At 60.8% G+C, this 16,519-nt stretch overlaps 1 protein-coding gene across 4 annotated transcripts; it reads right to left on the minus strand.

The window, feature by feature from the left end:
- Window positions 1–1,365: 1,365 nt before the first annotated feature.
- Window positions 1,366–15,964, minus strand: TPRA1 (transmembrane protein adipocyte associated 1). Of its 4 annotated transcripts, XM_070576450.1 has the most exons (12): window positions 14,813–14,995; window positions 8,787–8,921; window positions 8,105–8,246; window positions 7,827–7,959; window positions 5,039–5,125; window positions 4,871–4,943; window positions 4,682–4,761; window positions 4,038–4,148; window positions 3,780–3,840; window positions 3,501–3,603; window positions 3,286–3,366; window positions 1,366–2,027 (listed from the first exon to the last, which is right to left on the minus strand). In XM_070576450.1, the coding sequence occupies exons 3-12, from the start codon at window positions 8,227–8,229 to the stop codon at window positions 1,784–1,786; spliced, it is 1,098 nt and encodes a 365-aa protein (XP_070432551.1). In that variant the 5' UTR covers window positions 8,230–8,246; window positions 8,787–8,921; window positions 14,813–14,995; the 3' UTR covers window positions 1,366–1,783. The 4 variants fall into 4 exon arrangements, with proteins under 4 accessions (XP_070432551.1, XP_070432549.1, XP_070432550.1 ...); XM_070576448.1 differs by lacking the exons at window positions 8,787–8,921; window positions 14,813–14,995 and adding an exon at window positions 15,273–15,964; XM_070576449.1 differs by lacking the exons at window positions 8,787–8,921; window positions 14,813–14,995 and adding an exon at window positions 15,198–15,521.
- Between the last annotated feature and the right edge of the window lie 555 nt (window positions 15,965–16,519).

The following is a 16,519-nucleotide window of genomic DNA, read 5'->3' on the forward strand; positions in this document are numbered from 1 at the left end:
GGGAAAGAGAGCATATATTGGAGGACAGCTATTAGTCTCTGCCCACAGACCAGGGGACTAATTAAGACTAATTAAGACTGTGTGCTCCAGCAATTCCACTTGCGTGAGTTACCAAAAGCATATGTGTAAGGATTTTTGTCGCTGCATTGTTTGTTGCAAAATATATTGAACACAAAAGTCCCTCCCAAGGGGACCAGTTAGATAAGTTGCCACGTATCCATAACGTGTGCAGCTGGCAGGGAGGCGGCTCCCCCACCCAACGTGGACCGTCCCCAGATCACCCGTCACGTGGAGAACACAAGCCATGGAGCGTGCATGCTCCCAAACAGGGATGTGACGCGTGCGCGGGTCCTCACGGTGCTTGTGGCACTGCTGCAGGCCGGGAAACTGCACGTCGAAGTAGCTAAGGCTTGCCTTCCGCTGGACATGCCCTGCACTTCATGAACTTCTTTTTTTGCCATTTACACCTAACACCTGTTTTAAAAACACTTTAAAATCCGAAGAGAAAGCAGCAGGCTCTCACCTCACTCTGCTACCGCCCTGCCCGCCCTGGGTGCGCAGCGACCGCCCGGGCCAGCAGTGGTGCCAAGGTCAGGCTGCACTCGTCCGCCAGCTTGGGGGCAGACATCGAGTCTGGCCCTCTACACTCGCCCTGCGCGATGCCCTGCGGGCTTTCCTTCCATCTAACAGGCGTCTACCAATACCGTGAGTCATGGCAAAGCGCACCACTTGGGAGAAGCTTGCCATGACCCCCAGCATGCTGCAGTCCCCTCGAGCGAGTCCAGCTCGCTGGCAGTGTCTTTGCCCTCGACAGCTGTGCCTGCAGACAGCCCTCTGGGCCCGGGTCCCAGGGAGCCTGGCACGTTGGCCCCACAGCCACAAGCTGTTGGTGCTGGTGCCTTGGTGCCCTCCGAGAAAGAGGGCTGGAGGGGAGGCGGCACCAGCCCTGACCGCGGCACCCCCCTTTCCTTGTCCTTACAGATCCCTGCGAGACAGGCCTTCTCATCCCCACTTGACAGATGGCGACTCTGGAGCTTCGGGAGGGGAAGCGGCTGCCCACGATGACAGGATCAGGAGCGGAGAAGGGAAGGGACCCGCAGGTGAGGAGACCACGCTTCTCCTTCCATGTCCATCTCCTCCACTCCAACAGGGGCCCCGGGGCAGCGATGGCTTCCCCAGCAGCCAGGCAGGGCCTGCGCACTGGCCCACGTCCCTCAGTTGAGCAGTGTAAGTGCCCTGAGCTCCCAGGCTGCAGGCCACAGAGGGACCCACCAGCCCTCTGCATGTCACAGCTCCTCACCCCGGTCCTCGGGCTCCTGAGAGGAACCTGCCCCAGTATTCCTGCAGAACCTCCACACTGACACCTTCTGCTTCTTTTCCTTTTTATTAAAAAATAGATCACGAAAATATACACACTTCAGCCCACCCGCCAGAGAGGGCTTTGCAGAGGCCATTGCACCAAGGGGAGGGGGCAGAAGGCTGAGGAGGGCCAGACCTGTCCTGGGTGGCCAGGTTTTCAAGAAAGGAAGTGGCCTCGGCCAGCCAGGCATGGCCCTGAGCAATCGAGTCTGGGCCATGCCGCTGAGCAGGGCAGAAGGGGTAGGCTGCCCCCAGCCGGGGCAGAGGTGGCAGAGGGCAGCTGGGGGCCTGGAGAGCAGGACAGGCCTGCTGCCCACACAAGTCCTGTCACTCATTCTCCTCCCCTGGGCACTCTGTGTTCCCTGGCCTTCTCTCTGTCTGCCCTCCACAGGGCCGGCAGGCCTTCCAGCCAGGGTGGCCGCACTCAGGCACTGATGGCCTTCCAACGCTTGCTGTCCGTACTGTTGATGCTGCCGGTGTGGCAGGGCATGGAGGCAATGTCGTCCAGGTAGGCCACCCCACTGGCCGAATCGAACTGTGTGCTGGCAGCCCCTGCTGCCTCCAGGCCCTCCCGCCGGGCCACAGCATAGGGCTGGGGCAGGTGCATGTCCGGCTCCTCTGTCTCGTCCACTTGGCATTTGTAGGAGAAGAGGATCTTGGGCTCCGAGCTAGTTGGGAGAACAGAGGGCCAGGGGAGCCGCACTGAGTAAGTCACGAAAGCCTTCCCTCCTGGGCAGCACGTGGTCAGACGCGGGAGGAAACGCGCCAACGGCTGCCTAACACCGCCCGTAAGGTCCCCAGTGCTGGACTCTAGAGCGCCTGCTCTCTCAGAGCACAGCGCAGCGCTCCCAGCTCAGCCGGCTCCCTGAGCAAGGCGAACAGAGGTCACTTCTGAGGCTCAGCGAGGACCTGGCCCAAGGTGCTCAGCAAACGTGGGCCGTGACCTCCGCCCCACTTACTACTACCCGCTGTGTGCCTACCCAGCCCCTGCGTCCTCAGGAGAACTCTCTGAGAGGGAAGCATTGCACCCAGTTGACAAAAAGAAGCCTGAGGCCAGGGAGATAAATCAGATCAGGGCAGGGATCCAATGGAGCCCCTCCCACTCCACCTCTGCCCCTGTCCCAGCTCCCCCTGCAGGAGGCAGATCCCCACCCTCCCTCAGACCTGCAGGTGGGGCAGGAGGGCTGGGGTGGGGCAAAATGCCCGTGCTTCCGCCACGGCTGAGGCCGGGGACCAACCCCAGCCCCACATGTCCTTAGATCCCATCTCCCTGACACGCCTTCAACACACAGTTGCACAAGTGCCCCCCACCCAACGCTCAAATACACACTGGACCTCCCCCAAGCCTGCTCCTGCCCCAGGTACCCCCACCACAATACACACTCCCAATGCAAGGTTTGTGTCTACTCTGTGCCCTTTGGGTCTGTGGCTACACAGTGCCTGGCACACAGTAGGTGCTCAATAAATGCTTGCTGACTGAATGAACTAATCTATCCTTCAATGAAAAACAGAAAGTGCAGAGCAATGTGCACAGCCACTCTCTCTGGTGGGGAAAGCATGTATGTCTCTGTGTTATGTATATAGTGTATATATGTATGCATATGCTAAATGTGTGTGTTACACGTCTGTATATGCATGCATACGTGTAGATATGTGTATGTATATACTGTGCACATGTATGTTGTGTGTCTACAAATATGTATATGCGTGTGTATATGAGTATGATATGTATGCGTAAGCCGTCCCCTCTGTCCTGGCATCCAAGCCGGCACCAGGAGCGCCCAGGCGCCCCGGGGCACGCGAACGCGCATGCGCAGGAAGCAGAGGGCGCGGGGCTAACTGCATCACCGGCACCGAGGCATGAGGGGGGGCGGCCCAGAGCCCAGCTGCGACCCCCCTGCCATAAGTGCCCGGGGTGAGACTCACCCGAAGAAGCCCCGGAGGAAGGCCACGTAGATGAGGGGTGCGAAGAAGCTGAAGTAGAGGAACGTGGTGGCATCGACACAGCTGGAGAAGGGGAGGGAGGGCACGTTGGGGCGCGGTCTCGGCTTGGCCTCCCCCTCCCCGCCCCAACACGCCAGCCCCGCGCCTGCCCAGCAGGCGGCGACACCCAGTGCCCGGCCCGGCCCCACCCCGCGTACCAGAGCCCCTCGATGATGTTGGCGCAGAGCAGCGCGCTCCCCAGCCCCTGCAGCAGGTTGAGCAGCGCCAGGATGCCCGCATACACGTAGAAGCTCCTCCGCGCTGGGGGGTCAGGGGGGCGTGAGGTCCTCCCCGCGCGCCTCCACCCTTCATCCCCAGTGCGTCACCTGGACCCCTCTGGGGGGGCCCCTCCCTCCCACCCAGGGTTCTCCAGTTCCCGGCCACAGCAGCCCCAACAGACCCCACCCTGCACCCAGCCCTGTGCCCGAGCCCCTCACAAGGCAGGGAGATGCGCTCCTTCAGCGGGGTCTTGGGGAGGATGACCACCAGAGAGTAGACCTGCGGAGACAGGGCGGACTGAGGAGGATGCTGAGGAGCGCCGGGCCCAGAGCGAAGCCCGGGGCCAAGGTGCAGGTCCCTGCCTCGGAGGAGGCTCGCCGCCGCCGCCGCCGCCGCCCCCGCCCCCGCCCCCGCCCCCGCCCCCTCCCCCTCCCCCTCCCCCTCCGCCTCCGCCTCCGCCTCCGCCTCCGCCTCACCAGGAAGAAGAAGCAGGAGCTGACCAGCCAGAACTGGCGGCCCCCGTGCCCGTAGATGTTGAAGTCCTCTGCTGAGAGGTGGGCGTCAGGGTACAGGATCTCCAGCGTCCCCTGCAGGCACGGGCAGGGGAGGGTCTCACAGGCTCCTCCCCCCTGGAAAGTCCCCTCCCCAAGCTCTCCACCACACCAAGCCTGCCTCCTCGGTCGGCCCTCAGAGTTCCCTGCCCAGCCTGCTCTCCTGCCATGCCTGGCCCACTGAGCTCCAACACCCAGAAGGGCCCAGCGGAGCGCGGGGCAGAGCCGGGTGAGGGGCAGACCTGTCCATCTGAGAAAGGGGCCTCTGGATGCAGGCTCTGCAGACTGCGGATAGGCTCTCCCATCCTGGGCTGCGTGTGAAACCGCAGCTTCTGGGCCTTCCCCCTTCCCAGCCCCAGCCTATTGCATGAGAATCTGGGGACCCTGGACCCTGCCTTGTTAACAGGCACCCCGGGTGACTCATTAGGTGCATTTAAAATTTGGGAACGCTGCATGTGACAAACATTCAAACCCTAACCCAGGACCAGGAGGCAGAGGATGCCCAACCATCACTGGCCCCTGCCTCCTCCAGGGAGCCCCCAGGGCTGCCCTGCCTCACCCCCTCTTACCTGGGTGACAGAGTAAGCCAAGGACAGCACTGTGGTGATGGCCAGCACCCGCTTGATGCTTGACTTGCTCTCCAGGTGACCTGGAAGAAACGTGCTGGTCAGTCAGTGGGAGCCAGCCAGGTGACTGTGGTGGGGTCGGCCCCCGCCAAGGAGGGGCAGGGAGAGCGTTGGCCCCAGCAGCACACGCACCAAAGGCAAGGCCCAGGATGACCACGCTCAGCTCGATGGCCAACAGGAAGAAGCGGGTAATCTCCCACAGGATCTGGACACAGAGCGGGCACAGCGTCAGCCTAGGGCCCAGGCGCCCGTCTGCCCAGCACCCGGCACCCACCCCCTCGTCGGCTGGCCCAGCCACACCTTATCAGCAACAGTCGCAGCATCCGAGGTGCTGACCGTCATGGACACCACGGCCCGGGCGATGCCCACCAGCGCCACCACGAACACCTGGTGGGTGAGAGAGGGGTCGGGCGGTGGAGCTGGGGACAAGACCTCAGGGAACGGCAGGGACCGCAAACCCACACCCAGCGTTTACGGGAGCCTTTGATTCCTCGAGAATGGAGGGATTCAAACAAAGTGAGTCGGGCGGGATGCAGGGAGGTGGGGAGACCCTCCACTGCTGGTGACCTCGACCTGGCCCTCCCCTCTCGGGCCTCAGCCTCCTGGCTCCACTGACAGGCTCCAGATGGTTAGTAGGGTGACACAGTACAGCCAGACTGCCTGGGTTCGAATCCCAGCTCTGCTACTTCCTGCCTCTGTGACCTCAGGCAAGGAGCTGCACCTCCGTGCCTCAGTTTCCTCATCTGTGAAATGGGGTAAAAACAGCAGTGGATGTTGGGGAGATCAAAGGGGTAAATAAAGGTAGCAGAGCATGCCTGGCGCCTGGTCAGGGCTAGGTACACGTGTGCCCTTAGTGTCGTGTTCATGGTCTTCATCCCGAGACGAGGGGACCGGGAAGAGGCCGCAGGGAAGAGGCGCCGAAGGCCCCAGCACGGCTGCGGCACCGGCAGGTTTGCAAAGGTGCGGTGCTCACGCCTGCGGCTTTGGCAGCCCAGGTCCAGCCCCTTCGCTGGCACAGCCCCACTCCTCGCCCCGCTGTCTCCTCCCTCACGGGATTCAGGGGGCTGACCCACCCCTCCTGGCTTCAGGGGCTGGTCTGTGACCCAGGGCTGGCCATTTGGCGTACACCATTCCCCTGGTTTGGGGAGGGGGTGGGACCCAAAGGAGTCTACTGAAAGTCACACCCAGGACATCAGGTGCTCACGTTTGATGTCTCATTTGGTGCTCAGAGGAGCGCCACAAGCTAAAGCAGACCCAACACACATCACGTCGGAGGGCACTGGGGCACAGAAAGACCAGGCCACTGGCCCCAGGTCATTCAGCACAGCTGGGAAAGGAAGCTGAGGAGATGCAAGCCTGGAGCTGCTGGGGCCGCCTGGCTGCCATGAGGGCAGAGACTGCGAGAGACAGGGCCATCTGAGAGACGCTGATGAGGGAGGCAGAGACAGAGTCCCCATGGCATCACGGAGCCCCTGAATCCAGCTGTGCCTGAAGCCCTGGGACTTGTCAGTTTCTCACTCAGTACCTTCCCTTCAGCTTCTATGAGTGAGTTTCAGTTTGGTTTTCTGACGCATAAAAACAAAAGAGCCCAGATTCATATACACTCCATCCTTAGTGCCATGCAAACCATGTCCAAGCCTTGGGGAGGCTGACACCACTCAGCAGGGCAGGCTGCAGAAGCAGCACTGCCACGTGCCTACTGTATGCCAAGCCCCCACTGGACCAGAGCTATGCACACTGTCTCATTTGGTGCTCACAGGAGCACCACAAGCTAAAGCAGATCCAACACATCACGTAGGAGGGCACTGGGGCACAGAGAGGCCAAGCCACTAGCCCAAGGTCATTCAGCACAGCTGGGGTTCGGAGATGGTCTGCCCGAGTACACTCTTCCCACTGCCTCCTGAGCTCTAGAACAAAGTCTCCAGGAGTCAGAGGGCAACACAGTGCTGTCTCTGCCCTGCCTCCTGCTCTCAGGCATCAGCCCTGGGCCCCTTGTCCCTGCCCACTCCCCCGGAAAGGGCATCTGCCTGACATACAGCAGGTACTTAATATCTACTGAATAAATACACCAACAAGTAAATGGTCAGAGGAGCAGAGAGGGCAGAGAAGAAAGGCGGCCTCGATCCCCACCTCTGCCCATCTCCGCCTCACAGGGGAGCAGGCTCCAGTTGGCCGGCAGCCCCTGGGGCCTCCAATGGTCTCCGGGGTTCCCCATGGCCTCCCTTGCCTCTCTGCCTGCCCACTGCCCACTCCTCTAACAGGGAAGTGCTGAGCCAGGCCACAAGAGGGGGACCAGGGGGCCACTCAGCTCTCAGGTAGTTAAGAAGCAGAGAGGGGAGGACTCCAGTCAGTCAGGCCTGAGCCCTGAAGGAAGGAAGCCAGACAGCGTGCCCCTGGAGCCTGGCCCTGGGGCTGCCTTCTCACCCACAGCCCCACGACCTTTCCCCAGGCAACACCCACCAGGACCACTGCGTGACGAGAATGCAGGGGCTCCCAACAGACAAGAATGCTGCTCCAAAGAGGTCTGGCAGAATGTGTGGAAGGAAGGACAGATGGACAGATGGATGGATGGAGGCTACAGTGGGCACGCTTCCCCACCCAACATCCATTCCCTTTCCCTCTAGTAAAGGTGGCCCAATTTTCTTCCAGGGACCACCACCCTCCTCAGTCCATATAGTCTGGCTGCGCTGACTCCACCTTCCCAGCTCCAAACTGCCCCTTTCCCTGCTAGTCACAGTGACTAGCTCAGGAATGAACACAGGATCCAAGGTGGGCCAATCAGAGGGAATTCCAGGTCTACACTGGCACCATCAGGAAAGAGGGACTCTTTGGCTACAGTTGGCAGGGAGGCAGGATGTTAGCTCAAAGCTCTTCTTGGCTATCTGTGACACCATATGGGGCCACCTCATCTGAGATAAGGCCAGAGGGAACAGAGATGCAAAGAGAGACAGAGTCCTGATGACGCTGGTTAATTCCCTGGATCCAGCCATACCTCAAGCTGGTTTTTTTATTACAGACGTAGTTAATAATTCCCTTTTTTGCTTGGGTTTGGAGTTGGGTTTTCTATCACCAATTGGAGTGAACTCACCAGAATATAGAAGGTGATAAAAATGGGGCTGGAGGTGACACAGATCCTGGCCCGAGCAAATGGAAGTTTCCAGAGCAGGAAGATGAAGAAGAGCACATTGGGGATGAGCAGCAAGAGGTCCCAGTACCGGACCCTAGTAGACAAGTAAAGAAACCAGCTCACTGGTAAGGTTGTGTCTGCACCCCACCCCACCTGTCTCTCATACACACACACACCCACACACCGGGAAAACCTACTCACACACAGCCAGCCTGCCCAACAGGCTGCGGCTGCCTCACCGAGAGGTGCCGATGTCCTCATAGAGCAGCAGCAGACAGCGATGTGGCACGGTGATGTTGGGTGCCAGGGGCGGGGGCAGTGCTGTGCTCCCATTGGCCCAAATCACCTCCTCCAGGGTGTCCATTCCCCCAGCAGCCAGCCCTGGGGGAGAGAGAGCCATGTCAGCAGGGTCTCAGGCTCCCAGGGGAACACAAGAGGGCTGCCTGCTGTGGGCCACTCCCCCACCCGCCAGGCGGGAGGCGAGGGGTTGCCCTGCGACACGCGTTGTGACCCAGTCCCTGGGCAGGGGCCGTGCCTGTCTCAGGCTCTGTCTCATGACCCCCGAACAATAAAAGCCCCTGCACCCTGTGAGTGAGCCTGTCTGCACGCCACACAGCAGTGCAAGTTCCTCGGGGACCTGGGGGAGAGACGGAGCAGAGGGGCTAGGGGCCAGGGCTCACGTCCCAGACTGCCCCTTACTTCCCATTATTCTGTGCCTCAGTTTCCCCTACCCCTGGTATGGGGGTAACAATAGGGTCCACCCCATGAGGTCGTGGGGAGCGCTAAGTAAGTGGCGTCAAGCGCCGCTGACAGCCTGCACACGTAGTGTCCCTGGGAAGTGCGAGCTGTGGTCCATGCAACGTGTGTGGCCACACAGCTGCCAAGTGCCAGAGCTGGGCACCATGCACAACTGGGATGCACCTCAAGCCCTTCCTCCCACTGCTGCCATCCTGGAAAGGGAGACGCAAATGGAGGGGACAGTCCCCTCTGCCGGGAGGATGCTCGGGAGGATGCACAGGAGTTCTCCAAGTGGAGCCGGGCCAGGAAGAGGAGGTGCTGCAGAGGGAGGTAGGGGAGCTCTGTCTACAAGGGCTGGAGGAGCAGGAGTCGAGGGCTGGGGCCCCGCCGAGCGCCCACGTGCCGATCCGAGAACGAGAGGTCAGGAGTCCAGCCTGGAGGCCAGGAGAGCTGGTGGTCTGGGGTCCTGCAGCCACCCTGGACAACCACGGCGGGCTCCCGGTCACAGGACTCTCGGGGACAGCAGCAGGGACTTCTGCTGGGAGCTCAGGGCCCAGGGCAAGTGAGCCAGGTGCGGCCCAGGGAACCAGCATGTAACAGATGCCAGCGTTTAAAACTATGACTTGAACAGACTGGGTGCTGTAACCCATCTCCACTTCCTGGTACATTCATACCAGCCCCAGGCTGGGAGCAGCTCAAATGCCCACCAGCAGCAGAAGGCACACGGAATGGAAGCCTTCAGGTAAACGGTGGAGCCTCGTGCAGTAAGAAGCAGAATGGCCACCGCTACAGCGGCGATGACAGGACCTCATGGTCTGATGCAGACAGAGCCAGGCACCGGAGCGGACATGTGGTCTGACCCCGCAGAGAGATGCAGGCGAGGGTCATCTTTGCGGAGGACGGAGGGCACAGTGGTGGGGGAGGCACACCAGCTCTGGGTGCTTGATCTGGATGCTGGGTCCTAGGCACTCACTGTGTCAAATGCACGGGGCCATGGACCTAGGATTCTTGCACTTTTCCGTCTGCCTTACAGTTCAGTCAATGTACAAAAATTTAAAAGATGTTCTGTCTCCATGTCAGGGCACAGTCTCCCCTCAGCAGGCACAGACCCGGAGGCCCGTGCCCTGCTGGCAAAAGGATTTGCAGCAATGCCACAGGAACCCGCACTGTGCTGTCAGGAGCACCAGCCCTCAACAACAGCAGGCACAAGACGAGGACGGGACACGACGCAGGCACAGTCTCACTATGTGTCTGAGCCACGAAACACAGCCACCTCTGGCTGTAAGACGTCTCCAAAGGGGGTGGGCCAGGACCTGGGGCTCAGGCCGCTCACTGGCTCTGGTTTCTGTCCTCACTGCAACACGAGGACATGCCAACAACCTCCAGGGTGATGGGGAGTATTACAAAGAAACTCTGACACACAGTAGGTCCAAATAAAGAAGCTGGCTCTTCCTCTGTTCCCTTCGATGGGAGAGGCGGCCAGTCCCCCCTCCATTCCCGTGTTCCTCCGCCCGCACAGGCCTGGGAGGGCCCACTGGGAGCCAGGCACAGTCTAGGCACAGGGACACGCCTGTCCTCACAGGGCTGCATCCGAGGAGCGGGGGCCGACAGCCAGCACGAGCCTGGACGCACACAGCCAACCCCTCCTAGAGGTAAGGGCTGAAGCGAAGAAAACAGTGTGGGGCGAAACAACAGAAACGCAGCAGAGGCTGCTGGAGCCCCAACACTCAGCCTGCCCCTTAGCCCTGCAGCCCGTGGACTCTAGCTCGCACATGGCTTCCCAGAACAACGGCTACTTCCCCAGCTCCCCTGTCCCTGGCTGTGGCCATGACTGAGTTTTATTCAGTTGGACATGAACAGTGAGGTTTGCCAATTTCAGGTGGTGCCATCTCTGTTCCCATTGGCTGGAACATGGATGTGGTGGTGGGAGCAAGAGCACCCACCTTAGATCATGAGACAGAAGCCACTCTGTTATTGAGGAGGTCCTGCGATTGAGGATAACAGTAATAAGAAAGGTGTCTGGGTTCCAGGCACGAGGGGGCCCCCATGTGCGTCCCGGACATTTTGCACACTGTCATACAACAGACAGAAATAACCTTCTGTCTTGTTATTTTGGCCTTTGTTGCAACAGCTAAGCCTGAATTCCATGAATATAAAGGGGTGCTGCTTAGGACTGGGTTGTCAGACAAGGTGACATTTGAGCTGAGATCTAAATAACAGCCAGAGCTAGCCTTGGAAAAATCTGGACAGAGCATACCCAGGAAAGAATGGCAAATGCAAAGGCCCTGGGGTAGAGACAGGTTCAAGGGCAAAATGTAGGCAGGTGTGGCTGGAGGTGAGATCAGAAAGGTTGGTGTGCCGGGTCAGACGGGGCTGTATGGCCACATGCAATATGATTTCAGTCTGAATGCAATGAGAAGGTCTTACGAAGGCAGACAACGGGGTCCCATGTCTACGTGCAGAGGATTGCTCTGGCTGCCATGGAGAACAGACTGAAGTGGGGCAAGAGTGGGGCAGGGAGACAGAGGAGCTCCCGAGCCAGTCCAGACGAGAGGACAGCAGCGTGACTAGTGCCGGAGTGGGCTGGGGTGGAGGGATCTGGGGTGACTTTGGGAGGGGGCCAAGAAGACCTGCCGAGACACACGCACAGGGAGGGGAGAGAGCGAGGCAGGCTGACGTCGCGGTTTCTGGCCTGAGCACTGGATATTCCGCAGTGGTGAGGCTGGCACCAGTGGCGGCGTCCCCAGCAGACACTGCCCCCTTCTTCCCCACTAACGAGCTGCTATTTTGTTCCAGGACTCAGGCCCGGCTGTGGCAGGAGCATCCCTGTGGTGAGGGACGCTGCCCTCCGCGCTGCCCTGCCTTCAGGGCGGGCCCCTCCCCAGCGCCAGAAGCCTCGCATAAGCAGCAGTTTGGAGGGTTTGGAGCTGGGGCGGAGCAGGACCAGACCCCTCAGCAGGGCACCTGGTGCTCCACTGTGATAAGGGACTGCGGGGGCAGGTCCAGGGCTGCCAGCTGGCCTGTGACGCGCAGGACAGTTCCCCAATGACTGCTAGTCCTCCCTGTACCAGCAGGGCCCGCAGAGCAGCTCTGTGAGAGTCAGGGAGGGCAGCCCTTTCTCCTCGGGCAGACCTGCTTTAGGCCGGGTGCCCCGCGGCAGGGGCCTTCCCAGGAAAGCTGCCTCCCCGAGAAAGGCAGGAAGGCCCCTGTGGGCACCTGTGGTGGCGCTGAGGTGTGACGTCTGAACTGCGGCCATCCTGCAGCCATGTGGACCAGGCCACCTGCCAAGCACAGGCGAGCTTACGGCCAATGGGTGTGCCCCCTCAAGACTTCGGGGCCCTGAGATAATGACTTGGAAGTGACTGTGAGTTGGAGAGATATTCCACAGCCCCCTCTGCCCCGCTCCCCACTCCCCACGGAGCAAACTTCTGGTCCCAGCAACCCAACCCCAGCTCTGGCCTAGGACAGAGCATCAAGCAGCCCCGGTAGGGGCAGGCCAAGCACCCAGCAGCCACAGGAAGCTGAGAGGCCCCAGCGGCAAAGAGAAACCAATGAGGACGAACAGGGCAGGAGCCAGAGCAGCCGGACAGAGCGCCCAGAGTAGGGGGTGGTCAGAGGGACTTCTCTTGGCTTTCCCTGTCCAGTATCCCATTTTCTTCAGGGGAAACCCCAACTTCCCCAATCTCTGTCCATGAGGTTTAGGTATGGCTGACTTTACCCCTCCACAACGCCAGGTAATGTGCATGTGATCTAAGCCTGGCCAATCAGGATGCTTCGTTGTCCCGGCCAAGGAGAATCAGCCCTGAGCCTTCTGCTATAATTACTTTTACTGCTAAGGGGACTAAGCCAGAACTGTACCACTTTGACTCCACATATGGAGACCCACGTGAGAATAAGGCCAACATGGAGGAACACAGAGCTGGGAGGCAGATGAAAATACATTCTGGAGACAGATCCTCATGTGAGCCCCTGGATCCAGTCATACCTGAAGCCAGACTTACACTCCTGAATTTTTCAGTTATAAAATCTAACAAATTCCCCTTTCTGCTAAGGCATTTTGAGGCTGATTTCTCTAATTTACCACTGAAAAACTTCTGGCAAACATAGGTTATGGAGTTGGGCAGAACTAGGTTGTGCTTCTGGCTCTGCCAGACACTTGCTGTGTGACCTTGGGTGAGTCATTTCTCCTCTCTGCATGTCACAGGGAGAATAACACCCGTCTAACAAGGTTGCTGTCAAGACCAGAGAAGTAAATGTCTACAAAAGGTCACACACACCAAGGGCACTGCTGCTTTTCTTCCCAGAGGAGCTGGGCTGTGAGGGGGAGGGATTTGGTCCACAGGCCCACAGGCCCCTTTCGAAGACCCGCTTGCTATGGAGTCTGAGGGGAGATGGTCAGTTGCTCCCCCTCTCCCAGTTCCCCTGCTCATTCTGTGACCACAGCAGGGGACACTCTGAGCCCTCCTGCCCTGCGAGGGAAGACTTCTGTCCCCACCGTACCGAGCTCAGAGCCGGGCGGCCCCTGCTGAGCCTGTGCCCAGGCTGTGTCTCCAGAGCCCAGGCCCCTAGTCGGGGGCTTGTCAGGTGCCCCCTCTGGGTCTGGGCTCCTCCCTGGCGATGACTTGAGTGTTGTTAACATGAAGATTCCAATCCTGCAGGCCTGGGGAGCTGAGAGTCGCATTTTTAACACACTCCCAGGTGGTGCCACTGCTCTGCTGGTCCCAGAGCCACACTTGAGTTATGAGGCTGTCGACAGGCCAAAATTGCCACCATGTGTCAGAGCTTACAAAATAACTGAAGCAAGACACAGGGCCGAGCGCTTTACCCCATCACACCCGCCTCTCCCCACTGTACAAAGGACGGGAGAGCCACAGAGGGGTTAAGTCACTGGCTGCATGTTCTCCTCCCCGCAAGAATGAGCTCCTGGCCTTGGGGGCCGGAGCCCAGAGAGCAACAGAGAAGACAGGGGTCTTCAGGCTCAGGACACAGGATGGTGGGAAAGCTGGTCGATGGCAGGGGAGGAAGGGGTGGAGCCCAGACCAGAGGGAAGGGGACCCGCAGAGGAGTTCCCAGAAGGTGAGTGCCCTGGGCAACACCAAGCCTCTCGGGACCAGCGAAACTGGGACAGACTGTTTCTTCCACCCGGGAGGGGCTCTCCTGATCTCATTAACATTTCAGAGGCAATTTTCCCACCCACACCTTGGGCCTCCACCACCCACCCTCTCTGCATCTGTGGGACTGACCAACTCCACCCAGGGCTACTGGGCGGGAACCCTGGGAAGACAGCAGCCCTGAGCAGAAGAGAGGCCACACTTCTTCACGGTGCTTCCCAACCCTCGGGGCTGGCTGGGCTTTTAAAGCCTGGGATCACAACAGGAGGCTCCAGAAGACAGAGGCCGCCCGCCTTATCCTTCAGTCTCGGAAATCCCAGAGAGGCCACTCCTAGCAACCTGTCAGCAGCCCAGGTGGAAGCCCCAGGAGGAAGCCCCCTGGCCTTCAAGGCCCAACCTGATCTGACCCCTGCCTAGTGCTCCGCCTGCTGCCTTCCACTCTGCAGCCCCGGCCTTCTCCCTGTCCCGCAAGCTCCCTCAGGGCCTTGGTGCTTGCTCTTCCCCTAGCCTCGTCCTCGCGCCGGCCACCTCGCCGAAGAAGGCACAGCTCGTCCCCCCGGGCTTTCCCGGCAGCCCCGGCCTCCGTCCGCAGCGGCCCCGACCGCGCGTTGGCGTGCTTACTGGCTGTCCACGCACCCGCTCACGACCCAAGCCCCCAGGACAGCGGCCGGCCCACAGGCAGTCCCCCGCGGAACGTCCCGACGTGGGCACGGGGCAGCCAAGCCCTTCTGCGGAGTGGGGCAGGGGTCCGTGCCCGCCGCGGGGCCGGAGGTGCCGGCACTCCCCAGCCTCCGTGCGCTGGGCCCGTGGAAGCAGAGCCCCGGGCCACGGAGATGCGCTCACGCGCCGGGGAACCGGGGCCGCGGCGCCGCAGCCGCAGCACGTGCGCCGCCCCTCCCGCCCCTCCCGGCTGCCCAGGCGCCAGCGGCGGCGCGTCCGCGGTCCGGGGCGAGTGGGGGCCCGCGCCCCGCACAGCCCCGGGCGGCCCGGCCCCGCCTCCCCGCGCCCGGCCCTCCGCCGCCGACGCTTCCCCGGGGCTGCTCTGCGCGGAGGCCGGGGCGGGCCGTCAGCTCGGCGCGGCCCTGGCGCTCCCCTTACCTGAGGCCCGGACCGCCCATCCGCCGCGGCGCGGCCCGGCACAGGCGGCGGGGGCCCGGCACAGGCGGCGGGGAGCGTCGCGCAAGAACCGCGGGCGGCCGGCTCCGCGGAAATGGGGGTAGGAGGGCGGGCGAGACGCGGTCGGCGCGCCGGGCTCACTGCCCCCCAGGACACCCTGCGTCCTTCCTGGCAGCGGCGACCCGGAAGACAGGAGCGTCCTTTTCGTCCAGCAAAACTACAAAAACAGCCACAGTCCCTACTTGCCGCACTCAGGCCCGCCCCCCCAAGCCCCCGGTAGCCTATAGGAATGGAGTTACACCAAAAAGAGGGCTCAAGCAGCGGAAGGAGCCAATCAGGTCCCCAAGAGGCGGGGCGGCCAGCTGACCTCTTAAAGAGACGGCACGCAGGCACTGGGGGATGAGAAGCCGCTGCGGGGAAGGGAAGCAGCTGCGATTCTCACCCGGCAGGCGGCCCGGATCGCGGACCCACGAACTGAGGACGCGGCCACCTCTCGGCCCCCGCGCCTGCCAGCTGTCAGCAGCTGTCAACCGACCAGCTCGCCCCAGCCAGTGCTCCTCCTCCCAGCGGGGCTGCGGCCTGACCGTCCGGGGAGGAGCCTCCGCGGACTGCCGCCTCGCGTGCCGCCGCCTCGGGCGCCCCGCAGCGGCAGGCCGGCCGGGTGACCTCTGGTCACCTGGGTGAGGAAGGCAGGATCGGGACAACCCCTCCCCCGGAACGACGCGTTTCCACCAGCGTGCCGCGCGGCCTGGACGTCCATCATCAAAGCGCACCGTCCGGATGTCAGGCGCTAATTTTATAACAACCCCGCAGGGCGGTTATGATTAGTCGCATTTTACAGAGGAGGAGTCTGAGACTTAGAGAGGTTAGATCACTTGCCCAAAGCCACGCAACTAGGAAGTGACAAAGCCGAGACGGCCAGGGTTTGAATTGCCCCTCGCCAATCTCTAATGTCAACAATTCAGGCAACTTCCTCTGGGAAGCCTTCCCTGATTGCCCCTGTCCTTGCTCCTCCTGACAGCTATGCTGTCTTCACTCCTAGCCTTTCTCACGCTGGCCCTGCACGGTCTGGTCCCTCCTGCCTCTGGGTCCTCATCTCCCACCCACGCCCTCCTCATTCAGCAGGCTCGACCCACACTGGTTTCTGTTTCTCTTCCTTAAATAGACCAAGCTTGTTCTTGCCTGCGGGTCTCTGCGTCTGTCCCCTGCCTGGCTGCTTCTTGTCACATGACTCCTCCTTGACACCCTAGCTGAAGTAGCTGTTCAGTCTCTGTCACATGATGCCCTTTTATTTCCTCAGAGCACCGTCACTCTCTAACATGATCATGTTCATTTGCTTGCTTCCTAGTTGGTCATCAGCCTCGCCCCACTAGAATGTCAGTGTCATGAGGACAGAGCCTTGCTCGTAACATTCCCTGCAATGTCCTGAAGCTGACTCAGTGCCTGGCATAAATTGTAGACACCCCTTTACGGAAGTAACCCCAAGACACACACCCTGTGAGAATACAGTTGCGCCGGAATGAGACTGGACCCTGTTCTTTGCCTAGCTCCGGTTCTAGAAAGGCGAAGGTTAGGAAGCAACCACTTGTGACCAGTGGGTCTTGGTTTATCTGGGACTGTGCCAGCCTGGCCCGGGGTCAGGATGCACAATTTCTGTATTAGCCAGAAAAGGCTGGGTCTACCCCGACG

Source organism: Equus przewalskii, chromosome 15 (genome assembly GCF_037783145.1).
Source record: "Equus przewalskii isolate Varuska chromosome 15, EquPr2, whole genome shotgun sequence".
Classification (NCBI taxonomy): domain Eukaryota; kingdom Metazoa; phylum Chordata; class Mammalia; order Perissodactyla; family Equidae; genus Equus; species Equus przewalskii.

Coding starts and splice junctions, on each gene's coding strand:
- TPRA1 (XM_070576448.1), bottom strand. CDS start 8,229: ATGGACACCCTGGAGGAGGTGATTTGGGCCAATGGGAGCACAGCACTG. Junction 5,126..7,826: donor TTATCACCTTCTATATTCTG/GTGAGTTCACTC, acceptor CTCACCCACCAG/GTGTTCGTGGTGGCGCTGGT. Junction 3,367..3,500: donor AACATCATCGAGGGGCTCTG/GTACGCGGGGTG, acceptor CCCCTTCTCCAG/CTGTGTCGATGCCACCACGT.